Source organism: Rissa tridactyla, chromosome 8 (assembly GCF_028500815.1).
Source record: "Rissa tridactyla isolate bRisTri1 chromosome 8, bRisTri1.patW.cur.20221130, whole genome shotgun sequence".
NCBI classification, from domain to species: domain Eukaryota; kingdom Metazoa; phylum Chordata; class Aves; order Charadriiformes; family Laridae; genus Rissa; species Rissa tridactyla.
In genome coordinates, this window is record NC_071473.1 from 26,906,361 (window position 1) to 26,923,605 (window position 17,245).

The following is a 17,245-nucleotide window of genomic DNA, read 5'->3' on the forward strand; positions in this document are numbered from 1 at the left end:
CAAGCGCCAAGAAATTATTAAACACAGTAGGCCAAGTGTCTTGTCTACTCACTGGAGCAATACTAGGAATATACTGGCTTCATAAATAATGGCCATCACCCTTATCAAGACAAAACAGACAGAAGTTGAGTCCAAAGGCTGTAGAAATAGCTGAGATTCCTCACCAGGCACAATAAAAGTGTTGGTATTTGAACTGATAGGTTTGCCATTCTTGAGCCAGCTGAGATCAGGAGGTGGAAAACCAGTGACCTCACAAGTCAGAGAGATGAAATTATTCACCACCACAGTCAAATTCTCAGGATTAGTACCAATGACACTTGGAGGAACTGCAGAAAGGAACACATTAATATTATCTATCACAGCGCCAGCCAACAATATTCCACAAGATCCTGATTTACTAAAATAAAGCTGAATTACTGAGTTCTGCCAAAGGGTCAAGTTGCAAAAGTCTTTCACAGCCTATGAATGGATCCACCGCTTTTTGGATGTACCTGGAAATATGACTGAAGTCAGTCTAATGGTCATTCCTGTTCCTACAAGTCACAAAAATTTCAATGATTTAATCTGCAGTCCTTCTGTGCTTGAGATTTGTGACAGCTAATTATCCTATAAGAGATCCTGCAGTTCCTGACTAATGCACTAGCAATTTTAAAACACTTTTCACAGGACACTTGCTATGTAAGGTAGGACAGATTAAGTTTACCTTGTCAGGATACGTACTATGACTAAGTATAATTTCTTCCTGATTGTATTGCTCCTCTTCTTTCTGAACTAGTCCATTTTCTCATTACAGAGAACCAAAAAATTATTCCTTCTGATACAGTTCAGAGTTCTTTTGTTAACCAGACAAACCTATTGTTTAATAGTGAGCTAAATGGTTTAAAATTCCGGCACACAAGCATTGCTCTAAGGGGTGCATTTTTAAACTTACAAGTCCCAGTATTTTTAAATACAAGAATATTTTGACATTTGACCTTTCTACAAGAACTATTTAAAATGAAATAACTGTAAATCTCTTCCTTTTAATAAACCCCAAGTTTTAGTTTCCATATTTTTGCAGTGTGGATATATAAAACACTTAAGAGGAAAGCAAAAGCATGTTCTTGGCGCTATTGGGTGGAAAAATCATTCCAAAGAACACATGGAATCCTCTTCTTCAAAGACAGAAATGTTAAAGTATTTTGGACCATATCCACCAGAAATACTCCAGCTGCTTTCTGTCACTTGAATGACACAAAACAGTCATTAAGCCAAGTTTATTGCTCCTCTGGGGCACTGCAGAAACAAGAGGAGTCAATGTAAATGGGTGAATTCAGTCCATATTTTTCAACTTGGAATAACTGAAGGTTATTTCCTTGATAATGAGAGTAAAATGGTTCACTAGAAAAAAATAAGAGAATTCTGATCTGATGACATTTTATAGTTATTTATATTTATTTACTTTTACAGTTACTTTCCCACAGATGTGATTATTGGCAGCGCAAGACAGTGGGACAAATACACAGGGCTAAATCTGAGCTATCTTTTAATGAGTTTTGCTTATACTGTATAAACGGTATATTTCAAATTCTGCAGCCTTCATGGTGTGTGCAAACAACTCGCAAATGTCCCACAGATAATCTGCATACAGACAGAACAAGGGGCTCAATTTTAGTACTCGGTGTTAAAATTACCTATTTATTATATATTAAGGTTAGAAGGTGAGATTTTAAAACTGGATGCTTCAATGTTTTAGAAGGTTTTATTTTAATTACTCACCTTTGAGACAAGAAGTGAATTTTTTAACTTATTAAAGATCATAATCTTTAATATTTTATTTAAATTTATGAAAGCAGTTCCATAGGAAACATAGAAAAATGCTGGAAAATAACCTTTTTTTGACAATTACAAAACAAAGATCATGCTGCTTAGTGATAATGCATTTTCAACAGCGCTTCACCCTGGGTGGTCTTTTCCTGAACAGCTATAGTCTAATTTTTCAAATGAAACGGTGTTCAGAGATTAATAGACCTAAATTGGTGCTACTGGTGAGCTAGAATTGAAGCTTCATGCAAATATTTCTTTTAAAAGTATTAGACTACAGTCATTATAAACAAATATTTTAAAGAGAATAAGTTTAAATTAAAACAGAAATGTCAAGAAAAGCAAAATATTTTTACTTTAAAATAGAACTCTATCATCATAAAACCTGGACAGACTCCACTGAAAGAAAAGAACTTCTTCTCAGAGAACAACTCCAGGGAAAATTCTTCCCATGACAACACTGGTTTTGGCTAATTGTATTACTGAGCAGAAAGAGGCACTACAAATTTGTTTCATTTAGAATATAAATTAGCTGCACGTGTGAATGAGAAAAAATTTATTTCTTCTGTATGTAATAACCTGAATCATCAAATTCCTTGGATGCTGGTACTGTATTTAAGCGGGAGAGAGAAGACAGCATTCGTCTTCTTTCTGGTATGTAATACGGAAGATTAGCCAATTAGAAGGATGTGAAAAAGAACACTGATCATATGTAGAAGACTGTGATAAGAGTCTCAAATTGTACTGTGAAAGTAGAGAAAGATGTAGCTGACAGTATTCCTTGGTAGGTTTTAACATGTACTCCTGCAGATGATTTGGTGGGAGTAATGCTTATTTGATCTTCAATTCAGAACGGAAAGCTGAAAGTGGTGGGAGGAAGAGTGGGCAGAAATAAAAGAAGTTTAACTCTGAAATGTTAATTAGAGATATCCTGATTTTCTGAAGTTATCAGGAGAGGTAAGGGAAGGTGGTGGAGAGACTGTTTTTAAAATAATGGAAAATGTCTTAATTTCTTAATCGTATTTGTTTTAGACTTGTGATGCCAAAGGCTCAAATATATTTGAATCCTATTCTGCCTCAAGGAACCTAAGCTTTTACAATGCCATATATCTCCTTGATATCAGTTTGTAATTTATGATTTCAGGGCTTAGCAACACCTACATGTATATACACATAGCGACTACACAAGGCTCCCTCAATAATATTTTACACCTACATGGAATACATATAAAGAGCTGAAGCCATGGGGTATCACAAGCTACACTTTGCCAAGGTACTTTAAAATTATATTTGATTTCTAGCATGTCAGAATCTCCATTACAACCAATAAGACAACTTACATGCATAAAGCTAAGTATGTGCCTAAGCACTCCGCTAAAATTAACACATTCAGGCTAAACTAACATTTGAAAGAAGACCACCAGAAAATCATGGATTACTGTACTTACCATGAACATTTAGGTTAAAATACTTTTTGGCACTTCCAGCTATGTTTTCCACAATGCAGACGTACCTCCCGGTATCTGTTATTTGGGAATTCAAAATCTAAGTAAAAGAAACAAGATTGTTGTTAAGCTAATACATAAGACAACTTACTGTTAAAGCATCAAGTTTTGGTGTCTGCAGGGTTTTTTTGGTTTGATTTGGTTTTTCACTAATGCCTTTGCAGCGTTATGAAGAAGCCAATCTGAGAAACTTCCACTGATGCTACTCCTTTCAGAATCTGTTATGCAAATCTGTGCGGCTCAAACCTCCAGAAAAGTCAACATAGTATCTTTCACATTAAATTCATTCAAATTGAATAACAAGACAACTACTCAGAAAAATATTTGAAATAAAAAAATGTAATGTTCTATATGTTTCTTATCTTTTATTGTATTCTTAGATCACACTATGAAAATGGAGATAATTAAGTTCAGCTCTCTGTTTTAACAGTTTCATCCAGTATCATCCACTGGTTGTGTGGAGGGGTGGGGGGGCAGGGTACTGTTCTTCAGAATTCACTATTTTCTTCAAATAAATACAAACCAGAACATTTTGCAATAATTAAACTCTGGTAGGGAAACCTGGAAAAAATTCACAACAACAAGTTGTTCTCCACAAAAATGAACATTATTTTAAACCAAGTGATTTCACGGAAGCGGTTCACGGCACGACCCCAAAAATAGTTGGGTCAGCACAAACACACAGGAGTGGGAAGAAGCAGCTGAGGGACAGGGATAAGGGACAAAAACTCCTCAGGTTTGCAGCACCTTGTGGGAAAAAAAAATAATGCAGAATCTCATACTCAGCAAATCTGAAGTTTTGTCTTTACGGACAGCTTGTGTTTGCGGTGCTAAAAATCGGTTATTCACTCAGAGCTACCTGTAACCTCCTTCCATTGGACAGAAATGTGTGTTTGTCGTCTTCTGCTAGGAGGTGGCCATCCTTTTGCCAGGTAATACTTGGAGAAGGGCTCCCACTTGCCACACAGTCCATCACCGCAACCTGGGTCACAAGCACAGTCACTTCTTCAGGCAGATCACCATCGGCTCCACTGATGGATGGTGGTACTACAAAAGAGAAAACATGACCAGAATACTGCGACTTAGTATCTCACAGTGGTTTTTGTTGTTGGTTTTGTGGTGTTTTTTTTTTTTTAAAGACTGCCCATCAATCTTTTAGATTGTGTTTTTCTAAGAAAATAGTGAGATCTTCAGTGAAAACAGTGAAAGATAATAAAATCTCAAGAGTAGTTCAGCTGCAACAAATCCGTGTAATTCAAGAGACTACAGGACAAATGCACTTATTCACAGCAGCCATAAAGAAAAAGAAGTAAAACCTCATTTTCCAGCTAGTCCATCATGTTCTTTGCTGCCAGAACAAAAGAGGATCTCCAAGGCAGGGCCTCTTCCTAACAATAAATCAGTGTTTTCAGTGGTAGATACAGAAATAGTGGTAAAGAAATAAGCTTTTCCAAAGGCAAAAGCCTTGCATACATCAACAGACAATGCAAGCAGCATAAGAAAGCTTTCTGTGCAACATGTGTGAACAGATCATACAAAATGGACTCTGCAGGCGTTAAACGGTTGATGTAAATCATCAATTCCCTTACACCTTTGGGAGTTTTGCAGGTATTTTAGAAAATTATGAACAAAATAAGGAGAGAGAAAAGTCTAGTAGGTCAGAATTTTGAACTGAAAACTGGATAGGGAACAAGGGATACCAAGACAAAACCTGGATTTCTACATATAGTTTTTGTTCTGGTGAAGTGTGATAACAAAAATGATAAACCTAAAAATATACTGAACTAACAATATTAACACTATTTTCATGCAATTCTGTATATTTCTACAAGACTCTAGCACTTTATATAAACACATTGATTTCATGGTTTACAAATATGCAGAATTTATGAATTTTAAAAAACATTAAGTAAACCCGAACGATAATGCTTCATTAGGTTTTTTGTCATTAAAAAGAAAAAGGAAAGCAGGAAAGCTCACAGAGCACGCGGACATCGTAATGAATGGAATCCTCCCCAGCTTCGTTTACTGCCACACACATGTATCTCCCGGCATCTTCAGGCTGTGCCCGCGGAATCTGCAACACTCGGCCTCCTGGAAAGAAAACCCACTCAACATTTAAATGCAGCATCAAGCAGTTTCCATCAGTCCCACACCACATTTCACTAGAGACCTGAGCAAGCAAATTTATGAATAGTCAGCATTTGTTCTGAATTATAACTAACTAAAGACTTTTATTTCCGAGCTGCTTTTTCGACTGGAGGATACTTGGAATTCAGCAGTGTTCATACTGAAATGTTAGAAAAGAGTAATTAATTCCACAGAAAGGAATAAGATTCTTCAGCAATATGCAGCCAGACATTATTCTTCAATGAAAAGTAGAAATGTTTCTCAGCAAGGTGACAGAGAACTAATAGGCAAAAGGAAATACAAGCACATAATATTCTGTTAAAGCTGTTGCAAACTGAAAAAAAATCACTTCTGAAGCTTATAGGTTGATACTATTTTTACTTCTCACTCTATTCCTCATTTAAGGCATAACCACATAAATAACTTCAAAAAGAGAGGGCATATTAGGAATACATTTTGGGAGCGGTTGTCATTGGTCTCCCAATAGATGAGCAATAGGTAGACAAAAAGACATCATCCCCAACACTGCCCTTCTCTACTCACGCCACCCCAAACCATCCTCTGCAACAGAAAGGCTCCTTTTTGTACTCTCAGCATTATAAGCACCTCTCTCCCTTTCCCATATGTGGTTAAGTAAGAGCTCACGGCCATTCTTCTGCTGGAAACATCATTTTCCATGTCTCACTCCCCTTTTAAGAGGCTTTTCTACTCCAATTATGATTTTGCTAGAGCAAAACTTAATAAAGAAATAATTCAGGAACACACCAGAGAAAAGCTATCACTGTATTTTATTTTGCAACACATCATATGAAAGTTCAATGGTCACATTCACACCATTTTAGGGAGTGCTTTTAAAGGAAAGAAGGAAACAGCTTAGGTCCAAGGACTGGAAAAAAAAATTCCAGTCAAGAAAGTCTGAAAAGAATATTAAAATAGTGGTTTGAAAGGGAAAAGTTTATTACTACACAAATACTAGCACTAACACCATTTCTTAAGGTCAGAGAGTGACATCTTAGTACTCACCTGGTAATATGAGCACTTTATCACTAGAGCTCAGAGGATAGCCGTCTTTATACCACGTAAGAACCGGAGGAGGAACAGCATTGGTCTCACAGTACAGCGAAAGAGGATTATTGACAATCACATCTTTACTTTCTCCACCTCTTCCTGTATCTACCGTATTACCAGCTTCCCATTCCTTATAAGGCTTTTGGAAACTAGGAGGAACTACAACCAAGGAGGGAAAAACGTTAGAATTTTACAGCAGAAATAGCTAGTTTTAAAGTCAAGAAATGAAGATACTGTAGTTGTTAAACAGCATCAATAAAAATTAAATTAACACCTCCCCCAAATTTAGATTAGCCAGGAAAATTCTAGTTCTTCTCATTAGAATGAAAAGTTGAGCAATTTTCTGAAGACTAATAAATAACAGTATAAGAAGACCTGACAACAAAACACAGAGGGTATTAATCAACAATTATACTTAAATAGTAAGCTATCTAGTTTTACTCAAGTTCTAATTTTGTCTAAATTTTCAGAAACGACTAATGATTGCTTTCTTGTATTTACACACAGTGTGTAGGCCAACAGGATGCTTATGTCTGGGGCCTCTAAGTACTACTTAATACAGATAAATAAAATACAATGTCTTAATTTAAGCTAAATTCTAACTTTTTCATGTAGTTTAGAGGAAGATCAGAGTTACTATGTCATTCTACTGACTTCAGAAACTCTGAATACTGTATTTCTTAAAGATAAGCAAAATATACATGAAATAAAAATCACACAAAACCCAAAATCATTGGATTACACCAAGCAGGTGTAAAGGATACAAAAGTATACAGAATTCCAACATCCCAGAACACTAGAAGAGGCGGCTAGCAGAAGAATTTTATTATGTGAACTCTGTTTACCTTGTATATTTACGTCAAATTCCACTTCATCCTCTCCAGCAATGTTGGATGCCAGACAAGTGTAACGGCCGGTGTCTGATATCTGAGCTTCCTTAATCTGCAGAGTATGGCCACTAGCTTGGATAATGACATGATCATCTGGTTTAAGTGGCTGTAATGGAATATTACACGGAAATTAACACTTGGCAAAACGTACACTAGAAATAGCCATATCTGTGGAAGTGATATGATGTCATCTCTCTTCTGGTCAAATTCAGGTTGTTTCAAAATCTTTCTTAAGGCAATATACCGTGAGGAAGAGCATATTTTGGTTTTGGTATTTCCTCTGCGTTGATACCACTACCAACAGAACACCCTTCAGTTTTTTGTTAGTGTGTCCAGCAAGGCCCGCTTTCAATCTACGCAAAGAAAGCAGTTGCTTATGACACCACCGAAGGTCACGACTTAGGACACAGTCCTAAGCCAGGTGCTCCTGGGACGGCAGCCTTGGCCACAGCTGGTGCTGCAGCTCAGCTCTTCTCTCTCCTCTGTTTCTCCTTTCCCTCAAACCAAAAGCTTTTCCTCCCTGAGAAAACTTGATCAAGCTCCAAGTTCCTGGAGATGGTTTTCTTTTCACAGTTGTCAGAAACTGCATCTTTACCTTTCTGATCTTGGTAGCTGGTCTCCTTGGAGGATGTGGTTTTATAGCACTCAACCTCAGCTGCAAGTTGCTGCTGAAAGGAGCAATGCCATCCCCATGAGGCAAGGGCTCTCCTGACATTTGATTAAATCAGGCTGATTCAATCCCTGAACTCACTGGCCAAGTCGATGAGCTGATGGAGAACCCACACATGTGAAACCATCTGTTTTCTATGAGGTGAACAACTCAACCTACCTCACCCTACAGCCACACAACCATTAGGATCTGCTGTTCAGCAAGGAGATGGCGTGAACATAACGTGGGTGCAGCAACAACAGAGATACACAGGCTTAGATGTTACTGCCCCTAGGATTTACATCACACGTGACAGTAGAGACTACACTAATACAACCTGTATCTCTCAATAATGAAAATGGAACACATTAGGGAGTTGGCACTGAACTCCTGGCCTGCAGAGGACAATTTATTTAGTCCATGGATGTGAGTGAAAGCCTTTTACCCAGGACCAACCTAAGAAAGAACTGCTGCTCTGAGAGTGGCAGCAAGCTGCCTTTCTTTGGAGACCTTTCAACTCCCCTCAACGTAATTCTTCATTGTCAATACAATAAATACACCCACGAGATCCTGGAATTACAGCATATGCTTGAAACAGAGGGTGTATGCACAGTCTGTCCTGTGACTCCAGGCTGTTTCTGCACGCTCGGTACATCCAGGAAGAGCTGGTCCAGCTGCAGAGGCGCAGCACTCTGCCACACAGTAAGTGCCCTACCAAGAACAGCTAAAACAAGAGATTATATTCTCCTTTCTTACAGAAGAGTTGCACCATTTCTTTTTTATTTATAGGCCGCCCCCAGTAGACTGCACATCAGTACGATTCTGTGGCTTTGCCCTTCCAAAGTGTTTCTCCTCCAGACAGATGTTGTTGTGAAGGCTGCGTGTGGCAGGAACCACACCTCATCCCCCTCGCCAGGGATCTACATGCTTTTGTGGTTTTGTGAGCTCTGCCAGAACCCGGCGGGAGGCTCTCTGCAAGGGCAGCACTTAGAGGAACCAAGCATGGGGCCATTCTATAACAGGGCCTTTGGGGACTTTACACAACGGCAAAGGGACATGTGGTCACACCATGGGATGCTACTGCTAAGGCAGGGCCCTCCCCTCTCAAAGCACAGGCCAGCGGCAAGCCCGGGAAACTCCAGCACTGTGGCACTGCCAGGCACCCACAAAAAAGCAAGGGTGTCAATTTGCGGAGGTCTGGCCAACAGCAAACATCCTAAGACGCATGAGGGGTGATCCCAACACGTGAGATCCCACTGTGATGGGATCTTTCCACGCAGCAGGATGGTGGGAGGATGGCTTCCTACTGACTTCAGCAGCATAAGCGAGCCCATTACACTGCATGAATGTCCATTAATAGTGATAGTGAATACGCAGTTGTTTCTGTACGAAATCCACCCATTAGAAAGAATTAAATTTGTGACTGGCCTGTCCATCCTTGTACCAGCTGATGGCAGCAGCAGGAATGGCATGAGCTTCACACTCCAGGGTAAGGCTGTGGTTTACTTTGATCTTCACTTCTTTAGGGGAGAGACCCATCCCTGAGGTATCTCCTTTGTTAATCGTGGGTGGAACTGCACAAAAACAAAGGGAGCGAGAGGGACTTCTGTGACCTACTGTCTTATGCAGCGTTTCAAAATTAACTGGACAAAGGGAAAACCTGTATGATAACCTCAGGGAAAGCAAGCGCGTTCTCCCTATAATCTGCCTCTTCCCCATAGCTGAATTTCTATTTTTATATATGTATATGTATGTTAAACTATTTTTAGTATATGTATTATACATAAAAATACATAAAACTGTGTTTAACAGTTTTATGCAAACCTGACTATAGCCTTACCTAGCTATAGCACTTTATTATGTGTTGGGCTTGAATTCTATGAAGTGCAGTGTACTGCAGTCATTAAAAGGCATTTTAATGGAAACTAATATTCTGAGAAACATATGTTTGAACTGAAGTCCACACTCAGAGTAGCTGGTCAAAACTCAACATTTCCATTCCATTGAAATCGTAGTATTGCAAAATCTCATTTCCTTCTGAATCAGAATAAAACCAGAACATTTGAAAATTCTTAAGCTACCCCCCACCCTGGTCTCATAATATCTTTTAAATTATTTAAAATGCTTTCAAAGCATTTTCCATTCTTTTTTTCAATGGGAAATTTTAAATTCTCCCTAATGCTTACAGTACCATAATAACTGTCAGCTGCAGTGGCATCTGGGGGTGGGGGGGCTTTATGTTGCTACATAGCCATACTTCAATAATGAACTCTTTTGTTACGTTCTCATTATTCCGAATCCAATGGGGCCTTATTAGGGACCTAGTGTAATTAAAATAACAGCACGGTTACTGTGAGGGAGCAAATCAAACTCCAATTCAGACTAGGAAATTAAAAAAAAAGATGAAATATCATGCTTGACTGAGCCTATAATGAAGAGTTTGAGCATTAAAATAGAGTATTAGACACAGATGTTCAAAGGACAATGTGCTGACAGGAAGGACTGAATGGGAAAGCTTTTGTGCATATGGTATTTTATGGAAGGATATAAAAATAGTATCCTCCTGTTTTACCTTACTCAAGAAAGGTTCTCATTAGATATTAAGGGTACCCTCCCCTCCTTTTTTTTCTAAAATAGTTTCTTTGCTCATGAGATTCTCTGCTCACATGTCCCATTGCACTGCACTCGTCTGATCATTACCAAAAAAGCATTTCAGAAGAAACTGGAGTTCAGGATTTCTTAAACATCTTCCCCTGGGTGGTACAAAGATTTTTAGCCACACAGCAGCATTTGTATAAGACGCAACAGCAAACTTTGCTAGTCTCTCTCCTCAAGCAATGCCATGAGCTAATGCAGATGTTTGCTAAACAAAGCTACTAACAGAAGTTCTTGTATTCACCAGGACAGGTAACACTGCAAAGGGGAAAAAATGGAAGAACGGGGGGGGGGGAAGTGGAAGTATTTCCTTACTGTAGACTTTCATTTCATAGTGTTTCAAAGTTTCTCCAGCCTCATTTGTGGCTATGCAGGTGTATCTTCCAGCGTTGTCCTCCTGTGCATTTAGAATCTGCAGGGTTCGACCACCTGACAATAGACATCATTCTTTAATAGCATCTACATTATATTCTCACTTCTGCAGCATATTTTCAACACGTTGGTCCAAATTGTGCCCTTAGATGAGCATGAAAAACTGACTGCTTATCACCATGTACACTGTGTAATAAATAAGTGCCTAATTTGCAGGAGTGCTTTAGATCACAGCTCCCGTTGTCTACAGATTCTTGGAAAATATGTTAACATAGTGCTGTACGAGAAGTATCTTGAAGATATTTAGACAGGAAAACATGATTTAGGGTTCCACACTTCATTCACAGACAAAGGGAAAGGAGGCAAAAGGGTAAGACTAAGCCAAAAGAGTCTATTCAGCACACAGGGGTGGATGTGAGTCTCTGAACTGCCTTTCTGCTTCAGTGCAGTACTTCATACGAAAGAGGCCCTTCACTCCCTCTGGAGAACAGACAGAAGCAACTGCCACAACGTGAGAAGCATTAACATGACTGAATCAGTAGGATTTAAGACTTCAGGTGGCCTCTGCAACTTTGACATCCATCAGTTCCCTTCCCATAATATCCTGTTTATTTATGATTTATATTGTCTGCATTCTCAGAGATAAGGCACTATTTAACTTGGCTGCAGCTCTTTTCAGACTGCATTTCTAGAAATTGTCCCCCTGTGTAGTAATTCAGTTCCTCACTATCAATATCAACTCATTCTTCCTCTGAACACTTACAGTTAACAATGATAAAGTACTGGCTTATCTACATTACTTCAGTGTTACCAGTGAAGCTTGTTCCTGTTTTCCACCACCACAGGTGTGCTAGGTAAGAGCTACTCCACAAATTAAAAATGGCAAATTACTAATGAGCAAGAAAAATGTCACCTCAGTCTTTTTACTAATGTTGTTGTTTCTGTCTCTCTCCATCTAATCTCCACACTTAATTTCAACTTATTTACATTCATTATTAACTCCAATTAACTTGTTTGCCATCGTTTAGCTTTACAGAACAAAAGGATAAATACCCAAATACAAATAAAATACAAGCACTTAAAGAATATTCAAATGAGAAGTGCTGCAAAAGTTCAAACATTGCACTTAGTAGAAATATATCCTTTGAGTTTTCAAAAAAATCTGTAACAGGAAACTAAACAATGAAAGAATGAAGTGTTATTTCTCAATAATAACAAAAAATTTACCTGGCAAAATGCGGATGTTTCTGTTGGATTCTAAAGGATTACCATCTTTCAGCCAGGCGATTGTAGCTGGAGGATAGGAGTAAGCCTCGCAAACCAGCGATGTTGGACTGTTGAGGATGACAACGACATCTTCAGCATTTCCATGGCTGTCTGCACCCACAATGGTTGGAGACACTAGAAACAACAAAATCATTAATTAGAGGAAGGACGTCTATGAGAAGCCAATTTTCTGTTCCCTGTTCAGTCTAGGAATCTGGTTGCAGCCTTAAATAGCTGGGAGGCATCCACAGACTCACAGAATGGCCGGGGTTGGAAGGGACCTCTGGAGATCATCTAGTCCAACCCCCTGCCAGAGCAGGGTCACCCAGAGCAGGTGGCACAGGAACGCGTCCAGGCGGGTTTGGAATGTCTCCAGAGACGGAGACTCCAGCACCTCTCTGGGCAGCCTGTGCCAGGGCTCTGCCACCCTCACAGGAAAGAAGTTCTTCCTCACGTTGAGATGGAACTTCCTGTGTTCAAGTTTGTGCCCGTTACCCCTTGTCCTGTCACTGTGCACCAATGAAAAAAGACTGGCCCCATCCTCCTACAAGGTGGACTGAAACCCAGCACCAGACAAACATTCATGGTTTTATGTTTTGTCCTTAGGTGAACAGTCAGGCCCTATCAGTGGAATCCATCTACCCCTAGCCTTTGTCACACACAGGTCACCAGGAGGCCAGCCACCACTTCTTGCACAGCAGCTGGCAGAGCCACTGCTTGATGATCCTGTGAGCAGCAGACAGGTAGGAGGCAGGAGCCTAGGAAATGAGGATGTGGAAAACAAACTTGCCATTGTTTGCATTTGGTTATGCAATAACGGTCATGAAAAAAAAAGAGAACTGCAGATGGATACAGCTTTTATGAAGAGATCACAATCCGAAATGCTCTTCAGATACTTCTTCCTTGAATCACAATAAGTCAATACGCTGTCCTGCTCATTCCACACACACAGTGTCCTGTTAGAGTTCCGCATTTTCTAGCTCTATATTGTCTTAAGCACAGAACTGCTGTTTCTATTGAACTACTACTATTTATCACTTACTAAGCTATAAAATTTTAATTGTAGACAGGCAGCTTATGCATTGCTGTAATTAAAGTACTACAAAATTCCAATGTGATTATCTGTTTTTTCCTGAGATGAATATTTTCTCTGCAAGAGCCAGCCCAGCTGTCTTACCAAGTACATTAAGACTGTAACTTTTGCTCTTATCTCCAGCTGTATTGGATGCAATACATGTGTATCTCCCTGTGTCAGTGACTTGAGCGTTGTTGATTTGCAGGAAACGCCCATTAGACAGAAACTTGTGATCTTCATCCTCAGTTAAAGATTGCCCATTCTTTATCCAGGTGATCTGTGGTACAGGGTTCCCTTAATGGAGTAAATAAAATTGCAGATATTAGTTGTTGCATAGTCTCTAGGATATGCCACGGTTTACGAAAAACACAAAAATACAGTTTCAGATGCCCTTTTAAAATACATCCTTTTCCTTTAGGGAAATGTTTTGGACTATGTATTCTAAAGTATTTGAACATCCTGAAGTAATGTAGACCTCCTCTTAAATTCCACAAGCCTTTAGAGAAGAAATAACACAGCAACTATCCTCTTGGTTACATTTTATATGACCTTTATGAGTAGGAGTGCTTAGTCCTGCTATAAGCACCATGGTTAAATCTAAATTTAAAAATTCCACTGAACTGAAAATTCCATTAAAAACACGCTATTCAGAACCAATGACGATTGACACTATGGGTTTGATCAGCAAGGATAAGAAATATTGTATACTTTTACCTATTGCTTCACACGTTAGGGTAACTCTGTGCTTCTCTTTCACTTTCACATCTTCCAATTTATTTTCACCCACAATCCTTGGAGGCACTGCAAATAGACAAGACGACATCATCAGCAAGTATTGCTTGCAAGCGATTTTCATACAACAAAGATTCACTCAGGCTACATCTCAGCGAACGCTTCCCTTAATCACCTCAATCTAAGAACGGCTCAGATCTACCAGAAACAGGTCCAGATGTGAGACGCTGCAAGATAACCTGCCTGGACAACAGATATGCACTCTTCTGCTCCCCTTCACCGTACAAGAACACACAACAGGCAAGAGAGGACCACAGACACATAAAGTACTCACCTCACTTTGTCTGCAGAGCTAGAGAGATACTCAGGGTGCTGAGGAGTGTGGTCTGTAGGGCAGTATTTCTGAGTATGGTCAGCAGGGCAATGGTGATGACCACTAGTTAGCAGGGCCAGGCTTGATCTTATACACCAGCAGGTTTTATAAGTTTGTAAACAAGTTCTATCACCCATATTAAGCTGAAAGTGATTTATTTGTTCAAAACCATGTGCTTAAGTTTAAGAGTTGTTTGCTTTCCAACACTAATTGAAAGCATCTATCTAAAACTCTAGGGAAAGAACTGATTTATTTAAAAAAAATAAAATAAAAAAAAAGTCAGCTTGTCTATTCACATACCATATGGGGTTGTTATCCCTTACGAGCATGCTCAAAGCCATACAATAGATTACTAACAAGTGGATGCTGTGTAAAGGCAGACGTGTTTTATGCAAATACAGCTAATTCCATACAGGCAGAAGAACAAACTGATAGGTCTAAAGGCATCTTGCTGTGGCACAAACTATGTTTCTCCATGGAAACAGAAGACAAAACCATACCCTTAAAATACCTTCCTACACCCAAACAGCCAACTTAATAGAAGGAAACTCTTACTGTATGGCTGACCACCAAATAATCTTGGCCAACAGGACTGCACAGACTTATGTGCTATGGGATGAGGGAGGCCAGGTTATGAACGTGTTGGTGAGCAGCTGTGGTGGTGAAGAGCTCTGATCAACTATTTATTTCAAAGTAGAGGCATTTGTAGATTCAGGCCAAAAGAAAACAGCACTACAAATCAAAGTAGGCGTGGAGTATAACAAGTTGAAAAGGAGGCCTATAGTTAAAAGACAGCCCAATCTGCTAGAGATTTTGGAAAGTTTTGTAACAAAGATGTCAGACTAGGGAGCCAGATACCACACTTTAATAATCCTACAAAATTCAAACTTTCAGCCTATATAGAAGGCCTAAAGAGAGAGGAAGTAAAATATATTCAGCAGCTTATCTGTGATCTGCCACTAAGTTGGAAGCAAAAGTTTTATAAAAATTGGAATAACAGTAATATGCAGAATTCATTGTTAACAGATAAAAATAATGTTACATCAAACTTTTTATACTAATGAAGGGTATAAACTAGAGTGAAGAAGAAAAAACAAAATTAAAAGAGGCTTGCATTTCACTTGGCTGGAATGGCAAAGATACTACAGTGCAGCTAAAAGTTGGCTTCTGACCAGGACACATGGCGAGATGCGGGTTACAGAATTGAGCATGCAGGAAGATGTGGCCAGTACTGGCACCCTCACCAACTTGTGATGCAGTTGTCACCAAATTTCCTACTGTGACTGTACAAGCAATCCAAAATAGACTTTTGTATGGGTTCTAGTGTCCAAATGCAATGAGACAAAGACACATCAACTAGCAAAGGAATTAGATGGGGGAAAATATAACCTAAAATCATAAACTTTTAAGTCAGGCCAAAAGTTACTATTCATAAACAAGCAAAGCAACTCATCGCTTTGGCCCCAAAATAATACAGTAAGATGTCAACACATATTAATTTCAGAAGTATGACAAAGCCACAGAAAACATTTTGCAAATATATAAATATTATGCGTATTACACCAAGCTCTCCATGCAAAGCGGCTTGCCTCTTGTAACTCCTATCTACGGTTCCTATTTACAGCGAGCCGGTGAATATTCTGTGTCGCTATCAGGCCGCATTCCAGTAACTTTCCTCCAGAAAGACAAAGAAATTACTGGGGGGAGGGAAGAGAAGACTGAACAATGGAATTTTCCACTTAGCCCACTTGAAATCAGCTTCACTGAGCATTTTTCTTCAAGGCAAACAAAGCCTATGCAATAGAGATTCCCAGAACCCTCAAGAACACCCTGCTACTAAAACACTCCAAAGAAAACAGTAAAACAATGAATGCTTTTCAGTGTTTATCCGTCTCTTCCATTCTACCAGACTTACACTTACATGAGCTCATCAAATAAACATGAACTGACATGAATGTAAGTTATCATTTACAGGCTGAATATGCCTGAGTCAGCTGAAGGCAAGGGAAGCTGATAGCACTCAGCACCTTAGAGAAAAGAAACTTACAGGAAAATTATATACAGTAATGCTGTAAGACAACCTGCATCAGGCCAGGTAATTATTGATAAAAATAACAAATAGTTACTAAACCAAAAAGCAGTATTTTCTGGGAAAAATACCATTTTTTAAAAATAAGTAATGTGACTAAATTGCACAATAATCGTTCCAAACAGCCATCTAAAGAGCCTGCTGGACCAGTCCCTGTCTAAATACATTGGTAGGATCACCCACTACCACACTTGGTTTATATCCTTTACAGTACCAAAGGCTTTACTGACCAAAGGTTTCCACCGGATCAGAGATCTCTATTTTGCAAAAACAAATCCCATCTCCAGCGTTTAATTTCCCTGTTGGTCTTGACTTCGCCTTCACACCTTTGTTGCAACAGATTATTACCATCACACCACTCAGCTATCCAGGTGATGCACAGTAATGCTGGGTTTAATTCATAAGTATTATCATATGGGGTTGCATCTTTTTGCATTTCAGTATTAGATGCAACAGATTCACGTGAATTTTATGTGGTTTCCCAGGGCCGTACTTTTCTTTTGACTTAAACCAGCTTAAATTTAGGCTGGTGCCAAAAGAAATAGCACTATTGCCCTGACCACTCTTGTCATGTTCCTTTCACCAGTACTATCATTTACAGGCTGTGTGGTGAACCAGCAGGGAACTGATCGGGCAGA

The 17,245-nt window shown here is 39.1% G+C and overlaps 1 protein-coding gene across 3 annotated transcripts in view; it reads right to left on the reverse strand.

The window, feature by feature from the left end:
* The window catches only part of HMCN1 (hemicentin 1), a 198,597-nt gene that overhangs the window by 47,715 nt on the left and 133,637 nt on the right, over positions 1-17,245 (reverse strand). For all 3 annotated transcript variants that reach the window (XM_054211475.1, XM_054211474.1, XM_054211476.1), the window contains exons 48-58: positions 14,128-14,214; positions 13,516-13,707; positions 12,300-12,473; positions 11,016-11,129; positions 9,474-9,619; positions 7,352-7,502; positions 6,462-6,665; positions 5,289-5,402; positions 4,168-4,355; positions 3,252-3,348; positions 165-326 (exon numbers count right to left, since the gene is read on the reverse strand). In XM_054211475.1, coding sequence (XP_054067450.1) covers positions 165-326; positions 3,252-3,348; positions 4,168-4,355; positions 5,289-5,402; positions 6,462-6,665; positions 7,352-7,502; positions 9,474-9,619; positions 11,016-11,129; positions 12,300-12,473; positions 13,516-13,707; positions 14,128-14,214 — 1,629 coding nt within the window. The remainder of the gene's footprint in view (positions 1-164; positions 327-3,251; positions 3,349-4,167; positions 4,356-5,288; positions 5,403-6,461; positions 6,666-7,351; positions 7,503-9,473; positions 9,620-11,015; positions 11,130-12,299; positions 12,474-13,515; positions 13,708-14,127; positions 14,215-17,245) is intronic.